We start from the raw sequence: 18,869 nt of genomic DNA, 5'->3' as shown, positions 1-18,869 counted from the left end.
ATTCAAACTAGAATTCAAGAGCAAAGTATTACAATATCTTGAGATAGGATAAGAACTTACCAATGTAGGATGTCGGCTTCCACAAGTCTGAAAGTGAACTGATTTAGTTTACTTTAAGCTATTCTCATTCCTTCACAGTCAAGAAAACAATTGGTTAATTTATTAAAAACAAAATTATTTATTTTTTATTTTTAATAGTTTTCTTTTGTTTTTGTGATGGAAATAGAAATTCTTACAATACAATTGTTGTTGCTGATTTTTTTTTTTTTTTTTGTCATTAATATTTACTGTTACACAACATTTTTTAAATGTTAATTAATACAATATATAATAATAATAATAATATAATATAATAATAATAATTTCATTTTTAATTTATGTACTTCGAAAATTGTGGCCCCTAAGCATTTAAAAGACTTTTATATTTGCTTCAAGTTCTGTTTGGTTGTAGTTTGGTTTTTTTTTTAATTTTAATTTTTTTTACTGTTATTCGAGTACACAATAATATTAATCAAATGCATACAAATGAGTTTTTCATTCATTTCAGATTTTTTTTTTTTCCTTTTTTTTCGTTTTTTTTTTTTTTTTTTGGTGTATAAAAATATTTGTATATATTTTACCATTTTCATTTTTACCGTTATTCATGTTGCCTCTCACTTACACATTAGAATAATGAGTGTTCAACTGCTTCATTTTTTTTTTTTTTTTTTTTTAATTTTTTTTTTTATATAGTATCATATAGGCATACAATTATAATCGTAATAATAATAGTTTTTAATGAGTTACTAATAACTTTCACATTTATGACATCGGTATTCGATTACGATTACGATTATATATACATATATGTGTATATATATTTGTGTATACATGTATTTATTTTTGCTTTCAATTTTTCTTTAAAAAATATGAATACATAAAAATATATGTATGTATGTATGTAAATGCCATTCATATGCAATTTTTGTTGTTGTAGTACTTATATATGTGGGTTGTTGTTGTTGTGGTGTGTGGTATAAATATTTGCTTCTTTTTTGGTTTATGTAGGTAGTTGCATATGCAGGGTGTTCACTGTACTGTGTGGATGTGTGTAATATAGAGAACTCAACTGGCAGTTGGAGTTGTTCGCAATTCAAAATAAAGTCACAAATAATTCGAATAAAATACATATAGAAAGAGAGAGACAGGGAGAGTTGGTATGAGATGTATGTATGTATGTAGTATATGTATTACTATATGCATTTTATATGAAACAGTGCGCATATAGTATGCCTTGGTGGGTGTGTGTGTGTATTTATCTTCTTCATCTTTGTCTTTGTCTTCGTCTTCGTCTTATATCTTTGCTTTGTTTTCTTAACTGATTAACATAAATTTAACAATTTCCCGAAACAGCCAAAGAGTGCGGGCAACACTCAAAGTTACACATTTATATTTGTTTTCCTTTTTATATTGATTTGTTTTTTTATTTTTTTTTTAATATATATATATATATATATATATATTTTTTTTTTTTTTATTAAATGCCAACCCATCTCTACACTTTCATTGATATATTAATTACCTTTCAGTCCATTAGTCCATATATATATTTTGTATATATATATGTAATATATATTTGGTATTTTTTCTTTTTTTTTTTTTTTTTGCTTAACAAACTTTCATTCACTTTAATAAACAAAATTTGAGCGAAAAACTTTAACTAAGATTTGTTGTTGTTTTAATCGTTTATTTAGATCAGAAATAACTGTATGTATAGAAAACTTGTAAATGTATGTGTGTGTGTGTGTGTTTGAACATATGTATTTTCATGTGTGTTTGTGTGTGTGTGTGTGTATATATATGTAAAGCCATTTAGCAACACCCTGTATACTATGTTTTATTTGAAAATTCAACTTGTTTCTTCCTCTTCTGTCATTTAGCAGTGAGTTCAAATGTTTAGAAATAAAAATAAAATCAATGCCAAAATGTTTTGCTTTTCTTTTGTAAAATGCTTAAAACGTTTGCTAAAACTTATCAACTTAATTGTAACGACATTTAACATGAAATTGGTGTTTTTTTTAAGTTTTTTTTATAGTTATAAAAATACATATATTTATATATATGCTGATATATAATAATATTTAATAACTTGTAAAATGACTAGATGACGATATCATGGATCATGATGTATGTAAGTATGTATGTATACTATATATATATATATGCAAATGCTATAATGTAATGTGATGAAAGATGTACGATGAACATATGTATGTATGTATGCACGTCGATTAAAATTCTTAGCAAATTGTTTCATATGAATGTGTGTGTGTGTGCGGTTCGACCGTAGAGACTCATTTAACTAGATCTAGATTTGATATATACATATATATATGTATATATATAATTGAGTCCCAAAATTGATTTAAATTATTTATGCATTACATTGTGTAAATTATGTAAAAACGTAAACATCCAATTAGCATTATTTAATCATGATGAAAACAATTTCAACACAAATATTAAAACAAGTAAAAGTATACTAGTCGGCAGTGCCCGACTAGCAAACACCCTGAATCCGCATGTTATTTGTTGGCTAATCTTTCGAGGCATTAATAAAGCAATGGAAACAACAAATAGATATAACGAGAACAAGTTAGATTCCCTATTTTAGTTGATCTAGCTTTAAGTAAAAATAGAAAATACTATTAAAAGTAGTAGATACTACTATTTTCATAAAGAAACAAATAGGCTTAATAGTAACAACTATTTTGATGAACAACTCAATTTTCAGTTTTATTCTTTCTGAAGGATAAATTTGTGAAAAATATGCGAATCGCAATATTAGTTTTGAAATATTGTGCTTATCAGCTAAAATTTTCTTGTCCAATATTTAGGGTTCAGTCCCATCATTAGTTTCATGAGTTAGAGTTCTTTCGATTATAGTATATTCATGTGTGGCTACAGGTGTTGCTCAAAACTAGTATATATTCTACCTGTTTAACGGATTCAGGGCATAAAAAACTGTTGTGCAAAATTGGAATGAATAAAAAGAACGCTTCAGATATAACCTATAAATGTTTAAGAAATATACACAATATATACGAGTATATGTATATATATTGCTTTATATATAAATGTGTGTGTTTTTTTTTTTTTTAATTTAGTTCTCTGGAAAATTAAAAAGAAAATTCGTATGTTCTGGCTGCAATCGGTCTGCCAGGTTGTTTAGCTTTTTACGCGTAACTGAAAATAAATAAAAAGAAAAGTGCAAATAGTTGATGAAAATAAATAAAACAACGCAATATTTGCTTTACTTTTTTTTGTGAAAACAAGTGGGATATCTTTAAGCTTTAATGAATACAAAAAAATAAACAACGTCGAACAAAATACAAAGTTAATACCATATGTAAACGTAAACTCTATAATGTTTTTCTATGGAAATCTAAAGCAAAATTAAAATAATTTCTAAAAGTTACATAAAAAATGTTTAAATTATTGCAAATTCATTAACAAATTCTTATTATATTTATATTTGTTTTTATTTGTCAAGCTGCACTTGACTCGAGTTGGATCTATGAATACATACATATATGTATACATACGTATATATGTATATTTAAGCAAAGTACACGGTATAAATATTTCTTAAGATGCGTATAAATACATTAAAATACAAATACAAACTACAAATGCTTGGATATGAATGTGTTGGTAGTCTTCAATAGGAAGTATAAGCAGCTAACAACAAACAGTTATCTATTATATACTATATATATCATATGTATTACATACTACTACATATATGCATATATATAGATATATATGTATACTTTAAATAGTTGTTCTGTTTCTTATAATTTTGCATGTTTAACTTTTCGTTCGCTTACAAATAGAAAATAGAAAATATAATGAAATTATTTTCTCTTCTATATTCCAAATTATGATTATTATAATTATTATTATTACTATTTAAATTTCTCTTGCGCGCAAAGTAAAGTAAAAGAAAAGTTCTGTTGGGTTTAGTTTCAAGTTAAGGATGAAGTGGAAGTGAAAGCCTATCAATTTTCCAATGAACCAAAAAACAGAGCTGTGAAAATTCCCTAAACGAGTCGCAATCCATTTTTTCTTTCTTTTCTTTTTATCTCACAAAGGTTTCGCTTTTTATTTTTAGTTAATATACATTTTTTTTTTTATTATTTTTATTTCACGTTTACGTTTTCGAAGCAGTCTAAGATTTTGTTGTTCTTTGTTAAGTGTCATAAAAAATGTGTTTTTACCGTTAAGTTTCACTACTAATTCAATAGAGAATCAAGCACACACACACACACACACACACGCGCACACGCATGCACGCACATGCAACTTGAGGCAGCTGCAGATGCTCGCTGTGTGTATGTGTGTGTGAGTGCGTGTATGTAGTTGTAATTATATATATACATATACATATAGTAGCAACATTATATATATATATATATATTTATATGTAAAGATGTATGTATATAGTAGTATAATATGTATATTTATGTGTAAATGTTTTCGTGTAAAAATCAGTCATAGTTGTAATTGTTTATCAATTATGTTCGCATTGCGCTTTGTATGTGTGTATGTGTATGTTGCTCATATGCGAAAGCAAACTTAGAGAATAAGCACTGCATCAAAGAGAGAGTACAAAAAGCTTTGCTGAATAAAGCTCGGATTTTGAGAGACCAGAACACACACACACACACGTGCACGCACCCATGCATTTCGCCTTCCTGTGTACTTACATATATAGGTAAGTATGTAAGTATGCATGTTGCCTGCACAGTGTAGCCATATGCAGTGAAAAGTACTGCATATGCGAGTTTTTGTCAAATTGATCTTTGTGTTTTTGTTTCTGTTCTGTTTTATATATAATTTTCGTTTGGTTAGATTAAAAAACTAGTGACGACAACAACAATGAAAAATAGTACATATTCTTATGTATAATTGCATGTGTGTATATTTTATCGTTATCTGACAAACTACGCAAGCAAGCTTTGAATAATTGATATAGTTGAATTTTCCAAAAAAATATACATACAGACATTTATTGGCATGTATGATTATTAATATAAGTATGTATATAAATATGAATTTATGTCTGTACACATGCATGCTTATTTGGGTTCTCTAACATTCAATTTAACATTTTTTTTTTTTTTTTTTTTTTTTTTAATTTTTTAATCTTATTTATAGATAAATATGTATTCATTATTATTAGAATAAATATTCTACGAGTATTTCCATTTTCTATGCTGACGGATTATCGAATTTTAGCTGTCTACTAGAGAAAAATTAAAATCATAAATGGGAAATATAAATTCAAATCATAACTGCATACATACATAAGTATATATCGATTCATGTATACGCATTCAATTTTTGCTGAATTTCATTAGCTTTCACTATTTTCTAATATAGTCTAATAATACTTAAAAACACTTCTACGAAGCCAGTTTGAATTTTCTTTATTTAGTTCGCTGCAGCCGCTTGTCAATAATCATTATCGTTAAAGATTTTCTTTTCTTTTTTAATACATGTACAAATTCTAAATTCCGTACAAAATGCTCAACAATGTTTCTTAGGGATCTCAATTTTATTTTTAATTAATTTATTATTATTATTATTTTATTTTTTTTTTTGCTTTTTGTTTGCGTTTGCTTTTGCTTATCATTTTGCTTTGATTTTGGATTTGTTTTGTTTAATAACATTTATCAAAAATATAAACTACGTTAAAAATTATTTTTATGCATATCCATGGGCTCAATTCTAGATCTAGATCATTCAACTTGTGCCGACAGTCTCTCAACCTCAAACTCAACTGCAACCCAAACCAAACACGAAACGATACCTATACCTACACTTTGTCCACTTCACCTTCTTCTATATATTGCCCTATTCCTTAGATGTGTGTAACCCGACTTGGACTGCTGAAAGTTCAGTTTTGTCTGAAGTCTAAATATTAGTGTAACATTCATAACCTAACAATGAAAACGTGTCGGTTTTTGCCACCATTCAGCACATTCAACACTCCCTTATACTTATGCCTAAATATGCTTTAGATCAATCATTTTTTGATCGATCTTTACCGATTTTTCGTTTTTGTTTCCTTTATTTCTTTTTTGGTGGTAGTTGTGAAGCATTTGAATTTCCAACGAGGCGGCGCCAAAATAAACTAATCACAAATGCCGGCACACGCATACCAACTACATATAGTTTTATGATTCCAACATATATATATATATATATATATATATATATATATATAAATATATATAGATGGGTGTTAAAATTCACAAATTGTCAGCACGAACTACAAAGTTATCGTTTATCGTTAAGAGACGCTCTATATGTATGTGTATGTATATGTATGTGTATGCGTCTATGTATGTATGTATATTAAAGAGAGCACAGTTAATTGGCGGTATAAAAAGTTTACATTTTAGTTGAATTTTTCACTTTGTTTTGGAAAAAATACATATCCTTAAAATGTTTAATAAATTTATGTATGTATGTGTATATATATACGGATTTATGCATATAGTTTTAATTGTATATATAGATAGATAGCGCTGTGTTTTATAATTACACGATTTAGCTTATATAAATATGTTTTTGGGCTTTAGTTCTTTAAATATATATACCAATACAAATATATATATTTAAAAAAAATTGTTACATATTCATTTTGCACAGTCTATTAGATTCTCAATTCATCAAAATTGTTATCAACATACGTTTATATCGTATCTAAATTTTAGATTCTTCCATATGCATGGCAATGCATCTTCTTGAATGTTCTATATGGGCGAGAGGGACAGCGCCAGTACGGGCAAGCGAGAGAAAAATTTTCGAATGTTCGCCGCGTCCCACTGTGCGGCACATTCTCTGTTAGTTAACTAACTGCATCACATTCTCTGTTAGCTAACAGCGATACGTTTTCTGTCAATTATAACCGCGTCAATTTCTCGCTAGTTAACAGCGGCGATCGTTAACAGATGTTAAGGTGCAAAGCAAAATATATAAAAATGAAATCAGCATAGAAAACGATAAATAAAAACACAAAGCAAACAAGTTTTTGTTTTTTTTTTTTTTTCTTTCGTCAGAAGTGATAAAAAAATCATTTAATTATGTACTTTTGTTACTTTTCTTTTGTGGCGGTTTCTTCATTTTTGTGTAGGTATTAATTAATGTTTACAACAATTTGTATTTGAAAGGTGTTGCTGTGTTGTTAATATTAATTATTAATGTTATTTGTGTCCCATTTTGTGTAACATTTAAAAATGTAATAATAAATTTAATAAAAATTTAATAGTAAACATAAAAAAACAAATAAGCACAAGTCAAATATAGTTTTTCCTCCTCTATTTTTTTCTTTCTTTTCTTTGTTTTTGTTTTCTTGTTGTGCAAGTGTTTAAATACGCTAATGAATAATAATAATAAATACAATTAAATATTATGTATATATATATATATATATATATATATATATATATATATATATATATTAGGCCATAATAAATACCATCAATTAGCAGTTAACAATTTTTAAGTATATAAAAAATTTTCAACAGTTTTTCATTCAGTTTTGGTGTCAAGTAAAAAGTTCTCACAAGAAATGTACAATACTTTGTTGTTGTTTTTTTGTTTACCATTACATTACAGCTACTCACACACACATACAGAGTTACATATAATATTACAGTACTTGAATTCAATTAGTTTATAGTTTACAACAAGCATTTCATTAATATTAAGAGAGAGAGACACACACACAAGCATGTGTGTGTGTATGCCTATGCATGTGTATCTGTTACATAACCTACATATTTAATAATCTCACTTAACGACAGTTAAGTTCCAAAAATGCAAAATTACAAATTACACAAAAAAAAAATGAAACATTTTTCAAGAATCAAAAACAATTCAGAAGAAATAATAATGAAACAAAATAATAATTAAATAAATTCTAATAAACAAATATATATATATATATATATATATATATATATATATTTTTTTTTTTTTTTTTTTTTGTTTTGTTTTCTATCTTTATATATATATATATATAGAGCTGTATATATATAAACTCAAATAAAATTATAAACATTTTTTAAATGCTGTTCCTGTTACTGTTGCGTTTTGTAGTCTCAAAAAGTTCTAATTTAATTAATTAATGCCTGCTGTTTTAATATTATTATTATTATTATTATTCGTAACTATTTTATATTTTCCTCTTTCAGCTATTCACAACTCGTTTCTGAACTGTGAATATAATTAATAATAATTGGAACACATAGCAAAGCGCTTAAAATAATTGCAAAATTCAACTCAATATTGGATTTCCTTTTTCGTCTGCTTCTTCTTTCTTTCTAGCAAGATCTGATTTACTTTTCGAGTTTTATTTTGGGGGAATTTTTGAGAAAGTTTCGCTTAGTTGAGATTTTGTTTTACACTTAATATATAATATATGCAAATATATATTAATAGTAATTGTTTATAATAAATCGTTTAAGTCTTCTGCGCTGATTGCCAACTATTTTTTTGTTTATCATTATTCTTGTTTTTAATTTTTTGGGAATTCAGTTTTAATGCGTAAAACACTATCAACAAATAGTTATTTTAATTTTATAGTAAACTTCACTTTTTATATATATGTATATTTTGTTTTTCATTTTTAAATTTTTAACAACGTTTGGAAAATTCTCTTGAGCGTTAAGCGAAATGCTTTAAACAAACATTAAAACATATATATAAATAAATTAAAATGATCATGCACAATATATATATATATAGTCTTTCTGCCGGTCAATTTAGATCAAGAATAATTTTTAGCTATTTTAGTTTTTCTTTTTTTTTTTTGTGTTTTATAAATTAAGCAGCGGCAAATTTGTTGTGTTTTTTGAAACATAAATTATTATTATTGTTTTGTTGGTTGTTGTTGTTTATGTTGTATTAATAATAAAAATAAAACAATCAAACATAAAAACTAAGCGAGTATAAAAAAGTTGTGTGTTGTTGTTGTTAAAAAAGTAGCAAACATTTCATAATAGCTTTAATAATAATATAATAATAATAATAATAATAATAATAATAATAATAATAGGTATAAGTAGTAATATTAATAATAAAGATACACGTATGCATATAAATAATCAGTAATCAATAAATTTACAATCAAAAAATAATTTATAAACATAAAAAACAGTTCAATATATATATTTTTATATCAAAATTTTTGTTGTCTCTTTTTCATTTTGTTGTTTGTTTGTTTGTTGTTGTTTATATGTGTTCAAAAATAATAACAAAACAGTTTTTGCGCTTTACTTAAGATTACAATTAATAAAAAATATTTGTTTCAATGTCCGAACGATTTACTTGTCCATTGTTGAAGCATTTCATTAAAAACTATTTTCTTTTTTTGTTTGCTTTCGATTTTTTTTTAAGTTTTTAGTTTAGTTTTTTTTTTTTTTTTTATTTGTTTGACGAGCGAACATAAATAAAAGTGGAGGGATTTGCTTTCTGGTTTTTCTTCTTTTTTTTTTGTGTATTATTTATATATATATATAAAATAAAGAGACTTGCAACTGCCGCGGGGGCGTGTGGCACGGCTAAGGCGCCATTCGAGTTGTTGTTGTCGATTTTTTTCTTTGTGTGAACAAATTAAACAAAAAATAAGTAATACACAAATAAAAAAAATATATAAAATAAAAAAAACATTAAGTCTTAACACAGTGTAAAAATAAAACAAAATTCAACAATAATTTAAAAAGTTAATAATATAAATGTAAGTTTCTATAATATATAAAAGAGAGACAGAGAGAGATAGAGTTCTTGCTATGCTATGCTATGCTATGAGAAACAGGCAGATAGACAGAGACAGAGAGTCAAATAGATAGAAAGAGAGAGAGGGGGGGAGGGGGATAGAGAGCGCGCAAGTCAGAATTGCCAACTTGTTTATTAATGATTCACAGATCAAATTCTTCTGATCTGATCATTGATATATGTTTATATATAATTTTTGTTTTGTTTCTTTTTTTTTCTTGTTTTTTCATTTTCTTGTTCTTTTCTCTTTTTTCAATGTCTGTGTGTGAAGAAGGCTCTCTGCTTACATACCCACAGGCGCCAGCTGTACGTAGCGATAGATATAGAGGCGATAGTCCTTGCTGGCCAGGACAACGCTGCCATCGTCCATGAGCGCCACATCGAAGCACTGGGCATGCTTCACCTTCGACTCCAGCGCCGAGATCAGCTGCCCGTCCTGTGTGAAGATCGTCAAATTGAAATTGTTGTGATTGTCCGCAATGAGAATTTCGCCATTGGAATTGATGCCGACGCCGATGGGATAGTTGGTGATGCCCTCGCCGCCAATCTGGCGCAGATATTGGCCCTCATAGTTGAACACCTTGACGCAGTGCGCACGATTGTCGCTAATGAAGATCTCCTGCTTGTCGTTGACCACCACGCCATTGGGGAACTCCAGATGCTTGGAGCACCCGAACTTGTGCAGCACATTGCCGTTCTGATCGAAGATAATGACGCGCATCACCTTGCACTCGACCACAATGATGCGTCCCTTGTTGTCGACGGTGACGCCGCGCGGATGCTGCAGGATCGTGGCCCCAAATTTACGCACAAACTGTCCATACTGGTTGTAGATCTGGATCTGGTGCGTCGGCGAACGTTCGGTCACAATAATGTCGCCCGAGTTGCGCACGACGGCCACACGGTTCGGGTAGAGCAGCTGCGAGTCGCGCTTGCCGCACTCGCCAAACTGGAACTTGAAGCGTCCCTCCTTGTCAAAGATCTGGATGCGATGATTGTTCGTGTCTGCCACGATGATATCGTTCTGGGCATTCACCGCCACGCCGCTCGGCTCCGTGAACTGGCCCTCCATCACGCCGAACTCTCCGAACTTGCAGTGATAGATCATCTTCTGGCGCTTGATCTGCGACTTGGGCGGATAAATGGAGGCGGACAACAGCTTGCTGGTCAGATCCAGCAGAGATTCGCTGCTCACCGCGCTGCCATTGCCATTGCCATTCAGATTCACCGACGACAGACTGGCAAAGGCGTCCACCACAGCCGAGCTGCTGCCGCTGCCGGCGCTGCCGACGCCGCCAAGCGTGGCGACGGCTGATGTGCTGAAGAGATTGTCGCTGCCGCCATTGCTCCACTTCTCGTAGGGATTGTAGTGCGCCATGCTGCTGGCGCGCTTGGGCAACAGCTCGCCAAAGTGCTGCAGATCGCTCAGATTGCGCTCGCGTCCGCCCAGCAGGAGGCAGCCATGCGCATAGACGCTGCCGCCGTTGGTGCTGCTGCCGTTGCTGCTGTTGTCGAGCAGACTGCCCAGGCCCAGGCCTGGCAGCAACTGTTGCTGCTGCAGCTGCAGATGTTGCTGCTGCTGTTGCTGCTGCTGCTGTTGGTGGTGATGATGGCTGCCCGCGCTGCTGGCGCTGCTGTTGCTCGCGCTCTGCGTGGGCCGTGCGATCGGCGGCTGCTTGCCGTGACTCTGGCCGTGACTGTGAGCGTGACTGTGACTGTGACTCTGGCTGTGACCCAGGTGACTGTGACTGTGACCCAGGCTGAGGCTCGACTCGGAGCAGCTGCCACTGCCAGGCCCGCCGCCATTGCTGGCCCGTATATAGCCAAAGGTGTTGCGCACGCCCGCCTGTATCGACTGGTAGTTGGACATGAACTCCAGCTCGAAGGGCAGCTGCATGTCCTGGACGCCCGCCTGGAGCTGCTGCTCCAGCTGCTTGCGCAGCAGCAGCGCCTCGGCCAGCAGCGGCGACTGGACGCCGTTGGCGGGCGAGCGCTCGACCGCCTCGCAGGTGGCCAAACCCTTGTCAATGATCTCCTTGGCGCGCTGCAGCCAGACCGCATTGGTGTTCACGCGGGCCGTGTAGAGCGTCTCCAGCTCCTTGAGCAGCTCGCTCTTGCGCTCATCCAGCATCGAGGCAAAGAACTGATGCGTCTCGTTCAGCTCGTTGTGCGCCTTCTGGTACTGCTGCTTGACCTTGGTCACGCTCTGCTCGGCGCTGCTAGCCACCGACACGATCTCGCCAATCTTGCCGCGCATATCGGCTAGCAGCGTCTGCAGCGCCGTCTCGTTGTAGCCGCCGCTGCTCGAGGTGCTGCTGCTGCTGTTGGTGCCGTTGCAGTTGGCGTTTCCACTGCCGTTGCTCGTTGCGGCCACCGCGGGCGATTGCACATTCTCGAGCTCATGCAGGCCCGTCGAGTGCTCCAGGACGATGCACTCCTTGCACACCAGCGTGCAGCAGGTGCGGCAGCTGAACTTCAGCAACTCGTGCTTGTGACGCAGGCAGAAGATCTGCAGCTGCTGCTGTTGCAAGTGTGTGGAGTAGAGGGTCTCATGCTGCTGCTGCTGCTGCTGCTGCTCCTGTGAGTTGTTGGCTGCTGCTGCTGCTGCGAGCACAATCTTCGACAGCTGCGACATGGGCTGCGCATCTGTCAGCTGTGCCTGCTGCTGCTGCTGTTGTTGCTGTTGCTGCTGCTGCTGCAGCATCATTGTCAGTGAACTCGCGTACTTGAAGTCGCTGGAGGCTGGATTGTTGCTGCAGTTGCTGCTGCCGTTGCTCGTCGCCTCGAAGCCCTTGATCAGGCAGACGTTGTGGCCGTTGAAGCAGTGCATAAACTCGTGCGCAGTCACGCAGTTGGCGCACAGATAGCTCTGGCAGTCGAAGCACTTGGCCACAGCATCGCTGCACTTGCTCTTGCAGGCGGTGCAGCGCGCGGGGGCGAGGCTGTTGTTGCTGTTGCCACTGTTGCTGTTGTTGCTGCCATTGTTGCCACTGTTGTTGTTGCTGTTGCTGCCTTTGCCAGCGCCAACGACCAAGCTGCTGATGCTGTTGCTGCTGTTGTTGTTGCTGTTGCTGTTGCTGCTGGGCAAATTGCTGCCGATGACGCCGGGACCGTGGCCATTGGTGTTGCTATTGCTGTTGCTGTTGCTGTTGACATTGGAGCCGCTGAGGACGCTGCTGCTGGTGCTGCCGCAGCCGCTGAGGCCGCTGGTCGATGAGCTGGACGACGACGAAGACGACGACGACGAGGAGGAGCAGGACGAGGAGCTGGCCGACGAGCTAGACGACACCGACGCCGATATCGGATGATGCCCATTGATGACAGTCACATCCTGGCGCACCTTCACGCTGACCTGACTCCCAGCTATATACTCATCGCTGCAGATCGCCGAATCGCTCACCGGCGGCGACGACCCGCTCAGTGTCAGCGGCGAGTCCGACAGATAGCCGGCGTGCTCATATGATTCAATCGAGTTCGCCCCGCGCATGGAGTCCAGCGACGGAGTCGGCGAAGCCGCCATCGTTCTGTGTGTGGGAATGGGTGTCTTGAATGTCTCCTCCTCTCCTTCTGCTGTCGCTGCTGCTACTGCTACTCGATTCACTACTATTCAGTTGTCCACAGTGTCTCCCTCTCTGGCTGCCACTGGACACACCTGCAAGTTGAGAACGTTTAAAAATAACCATGAATAAAATTTGTTATTGTTATTTTGATTACATAAATTTATTATTATTTTACAATTGGTCCACATATTTTATTACGTGTTTCACCAGAGAGAAGCTTTAAAATTCCTTTGTAAATGAAGCCAACTAATTACATTAAAATACAAAAAATAAAATAAAAAAAAAAAAAACAATAAAATAAAATAAAGAGAACAAAGAAGTAAAAATAATAAAACACATAGGAATTTCTGAAAATTAGCATATAAATAAATAAAAAAATAATATTTAAAAAAAATGTGTTAATAAAATAAATAACAAATAAATAAAAGACTACATTAATTAAATATTCTTGATTTCTATTTCTATTTTATCGAATATACATATATGCTTAAAATATTTAAAGCGTATATCCCTCCCCTTCTATTTCTAAAATATTTTAATTTAATAAAATAGTACTGTTTATTAGACTAGCTAGCTCTATGTATATCCTTTCCACTCAAAAGATAAAATTACATTTTATATATCAAAACTAAATATAAATAATTTAACGCGCAAATTCCACCGCTCCTTTAAATCTTAAATAAAAACACGAAAGCCTAAAACTTTTGTTTCTAAACTTTCTAAACGATTTGCAGATAAACAAAAACAAAATGATGGCCCAAACAAAGCGAGAACTTTGTTGGGATTTAGTAGGCAATAGCTTAAGTGCCTTGACCCAACTACAACTTGACACAACTCAACTAGAGGTCTACTCCTCATGCCACCCTTCTCCCACCATAACTGTCGTTATTCCTTTGTTTTCGTAGCACCCTTTGTGTGAGTCAGCAAAAGTTTTGCAGACCTTTTGTGCCCCCTTTAACAAAAAAAATTATGATTCACCTTCTCTTCGTAACATAATTTGTAGCTAATTGTCCCTCGGTAATCCCCTACCGGGCTACCGGGCTACCAGACTACACCCTCCCCTCACACTCACACTCCCACACGCATAGAAAGCGACTTTACTACATTTGGCAAATGGCAACAAAGTGCTTTTTAACGCAATTCGAGGCTGTAAGAGGGAGGCGTCCCCTCTTGTCACTCGTCGTCCTGGAAACCCCCAACTCACACTTTGCCCTCCTTCAACTTTAGCCGTCAACAGGAAATGCAATAAGCGCACGCACAAGGGGGCGCTTGAACTACTTGCTGCCGGCCAAGAGGGTGCACAACCCCTCAAAGCAAAACAAAGAATAGAAAAAAAAAATAACAACAAAAAAGTAAACAAGCGGCGGCGGCAAACGAACAAGGAACTTTTCTAGATATTCATTTCCAGCGTCACACACACACACACACACACACACACCTACGCGTCCACAAAACATCCGTCAACAAAAGCCACACTCGAAGAAGTTGGGAAGTGAAAGCAAAACGGCAAACCGAAACCGAAACGAAATGGAACGAAAATCAACCCTCGAAAAGGCGCCCAGTGAAGCGGCAAAGCAACAAAACGCGCGCTCCCCAAATAATAGCGGCAGTTCGCTCATGGACTGCGCCACTGTGAGCGGGGGTTGGGTGGGTGCAACTGTCTAGACTGAATGTATGTGCACATTTATCACGCACACACACACACACACAGAGAGAGAGTGAGACACACGCACACGCACGCACGCACGCACACGGACAGAGCCTGTGCAAGAGGCATTGACTTACCGTTTTAAGTTGTATTTTTTGCTCGTCTCCGTTATTTGATGTTCTGATTTGTTTTTGTATTTTCTTTCTTTTTTTTTGCATTCGCTTTTAATGCAGTCAAAAATTTAATGCCAATTTGGTCCTTATTATTATTATTATTATTATTGTTGTTGTTGCTTTGTTTCCATTTGTTACTTCCGCTCGATTGTTGTTCTTGTCGTCTATTAGTTTTGTTTCATACTTTACGGGTGCTGCCAATTTCAGTTGCCAATCATGAATTGCGTCGCGCGCACAAAATGCTGCAATGGAAAAGCGAACAGAAAAAAACACGTTTAACTATTTGTTCGAATTTGTATTTTTAAAGAATTTCATTGTTGTATTTATTTTTTTCTCATATATATCATTTCTCTATTATGATCACTGCCTATGCACTTTTCACAGTTGTAGTCCCTGGTAACAACAAGACGGAGCCGTAGTAAATGAAAACGCGACGCGCTTGCGACGCAGCTCCCTGCAAAACTAACTTTGCGCATTATTCAGCGACCCGGGTAAAGCTGCCACCAGGAGCAGCAACAGCAGGAACAGCGAAGTCGAAGTCGACGTCGACAGCGACAACGACTGCGCTGCTACTGCAGAGAGTGCCTCTGCATGTCCTGTAGGCAAACGGACGAGCAGGCAGAAAAACAACAACAGCAGCAGCAGCGCAGCAGCAGAGCAGCATCAGCAAATGCATCGCTGCACATTGCTGTGGGCTGCATAAAACAAAATTATTCCCAATTACCAGCCGAAACAAAACACACACTGAGACAAACACACACATACACATACACATACACAAGCAGAGTTGGGAAAAATCAATATTCATATTTACAGTGCGCGCACACGGAAAGACAGGCAAACACACAGGCACACGGCAACAAGCGCCTTTGGCTTATGCATATGTGTGAGAGCGAGAGAGTCAAAGAGGGACGGCAGCATAAATGCCGAACTGTTGAATGCCGGCCCAACCGGTCCAAAAAACAAAAAAAAAAAATACTAAATTGTACAGCCAGCCAGCCCCCGCCGAGCGCACGGGCATAACAGAGCAACCCTTAAAACAATATGGCGTCGGCCAGTCACCCACTCAGACCACCAACTAAAAGCAACAATTTTCCATGGCCGAACCTGAAGACAGCGACGCTGCGCTACAGCGCTACAGGTTGCGTGCTCAGAGAGTGAATTGTAACAGGAAGCAACAGCGAACGATAAACCGATAACACGGCACACACTCTCTCACTCTGCCTCTCATTGTCGCTCTCTGTGTGTCTGCCTGCCTCTCGCACTTTGCAGCCTTGCGCATGTTTTCCAATTTTGGGCAATGACAACGACCGCACCAAAATACAATAACAATGACAACAAATTGCGCTCTCAGTTGCTGCTTCTTCTTCTTCTTCTAATGCTGAGTGGGCGAGAGCATACTTTTTCGCCCATGCTGCCGGCGGCGCCACCAGAACTTTCGCGTCGAAGTCGAGCAACTCGCCTTGCCAGGCGATTGCATGCAGTCTAACTGCAAAAATAAAAGTGGAAGAGAGAGAGAGAGGGAGAGAGTGAGAAGTTCGTCTTCCCTTTTGCATGTTGTTTGTTCTTTTTGTTGTCACAGTGCATGGAAAATGCTAGCAATGACGCGCAGACAGCAGATACCAGAGGAATTGCATACAGCATACAAACATATGTATGTGAACAGATATGTACATACATTTGTGTATGTATGTATGTGCATATTTGGGTATGTAAGTATGTGTGAATGAATTTATGTAAGTGCATAGCAAAAATTTCTCTACACGTAGACAAAATAGCCAGACGCTTCTTACACTTGTGCATACACATACATACATAAATATGTATGTATGCAGCGAATATTTACATGTATACACATATGTATTACATATACAAACATATACATATATGTTATTAAGCAGCGAGGAGCCTTTTTGACAGTGTTGCCAACTGTTGCAATTAAAGTTCTCATGAATAATTGGCAGCATGCTCACATACATATATACATATGAGGATACACATATGTACACACATACATATTCACATATTTTTTGCAAAGTTGCATTTAAAATTCCACAAGTTTAACATTGTTTTCCAAAATTATTCACTTTCAGTAAAAATCTGAGTATTTCCATGTACAGTAGCCGATCACTAGAACAGTTCTGCTCTCATTGAATGTTTCTTTTCACTTAGAACTAAATACATATTTTGTTTATTTATCAGTTCCAATAACAGGTAATGCCATTGATCGCGCATTCATATAAAAATATAGTTCTGACTCAATACATAGATTTTCATAGCCGAGCAATTTCAACAGGTTGGTTAATAATAAACTTATTGCGTGACACTTTAGAGGCAACAATAAATATTTTAGCGGTAGTTGTTATTTAGACGTTATTTAGCCTATGACAGCAACATATCCAAAATAAAAACAAATGACTATTGTATAAATAAATATATATTTTATAAACCGTTGTACTAAATTACCAATTGATAATACGACCCGAGTGATTAGATTAGCAAATCAGGTCTGCATGGGTTGTACAGGTTGATAATTTCGTGTCATATATGTATGCATGTTCATATGGACTCGGCACAGATAGTTAAATCGTATATTATCATGAAAGAAAGCGAAAGACAGAGACAGAGGCAGAGAATGGGACAGAGACAGAACGCGAGAGAGGGTCGAGCTTTATGGCTATGCCATATGTTGGCTCTTCGAACGGTTGATGGGAAACATGTACAACACGAATTCCAGAGGGCCTGTAAAAGCATTTAAAAATAGGAGCTAATATAAAATAATAATAATCAGGCAGTCAGAGTGATGGGCTGGCAATACACTGCACTGCACTGCACTGCTCTGCATTGCTCTGCATTGCTCTGCGCTGAGGGCGTGCGTTTGGGTCATTAAGTTCAACGACTAGATGAATGTGTGGGAGGAATGAGGGGCATGGTCTGCGCAGTGTTTGACGTGTAGAATAGGAACAGAAACTGCGCAGCCATTACTAATGCAAAACAATTTGTAAGATTATTAATTTCATGGCTGAAAAGTGTGCGCAGAGAAACAGACGGAAGCAAAGTACAGCAAGAAGAGCCGAATGATGAAGAAGCAGCAGAATAAGCAGAAGTAGACAAGATGCGGAGCAGCGAACAAAAAAAATAATATCAAGTTCAGGGCAGGCAGACAGGCAGGCAGGCAGGAACAAATGGGATGGGGTAACTGCAAACAACAGTGGAATGCGAGACAGAGACCATAAATTTTGCCAACAATATAAATCGTAACGGCCAAAAGAAGTTCTGCGCAAAATACCAAAATGTAAAAATGCATTTAGAGTTTGTTTCGTTTTGACACACACACACACACACACACATAGAGAGAGCGAAACAATTGCGCTGCATTACAAACAAACGTTTCAATTCGTATCGTTCCCTTCTGTCCATTTGGGGTTGCAGCAGCAGTGGCGGCAGCAGCAGCAACGACAGCAGAGTTCAATGGTACCCAGAGGCAACAACCACAACAAAGCCAAAGAGCATGACACAGACGCGCAAAAAATAGAAGCCCAGCACAAAACGCAAACTGTAAAACAGAACAAAGCATGCGAAATTTGCGACCACGACGACGAAACCGTTTACCTGCGCCATCGTTTCTAAACGGGCTGCAGCTGCAGATACACATACACC

General features: G+C 36.2%; 1 protein-coding gene across 3 annotated transcripts in view; it reads right to left on the bottom strand.

Moving 5' to 3' along the window:
- Nucleotides 1–367: 367 nt before the first annotated feature.
- brat (tripartite motif-containing protein brain tumor) overlaps nucleotides 368–18,869 on the bottom strand; it is a 38,447-nt gene continuing 19,945 nt past the window's right edge. For 2 of the 3 annotated variants that reach the window (XM_089464626.1, XM_089464627.1), the window contains exon 2: nucleotides 5,610–13,480. In XM_089464626.1, coding sequence (XP_089320752.1) covers nucleotides 10,112–13,348 — 3,237 coding nt within the window. In that variant the 5' untranslated portion in view covers nucleotides 13,349–13,480 and the 3' untranslated portion in view covers nucleotides 5,610–10,111. Of the gene's footprint in view, nucleotides 3,226–5,609; nucleotides 13,481–18,869 lie in introns of those variants that run through there. The other variant, XM_089464628.1, reaches the window with a different exon arrangement.

Source organism: Drosophila arizonae, chromosome 3 (genome assembly GCF_054131065.1).
Source record: "Drosophila arizonae isolate 15081-1271.41 chromosome 3, UAZ_ARI_1.0, whole genome shotgun sequence".
NCBI classification, from domain to species: domain Eukaryota; kingdom Metazoa; phylum Arthropoda; class Insecta; order Diptera; family Drosophilidae; genus Drosophila; species Drosophila arizonae.
This window is presented reverse-complemented; position numbering and strand designations above follow the sequence as displayed.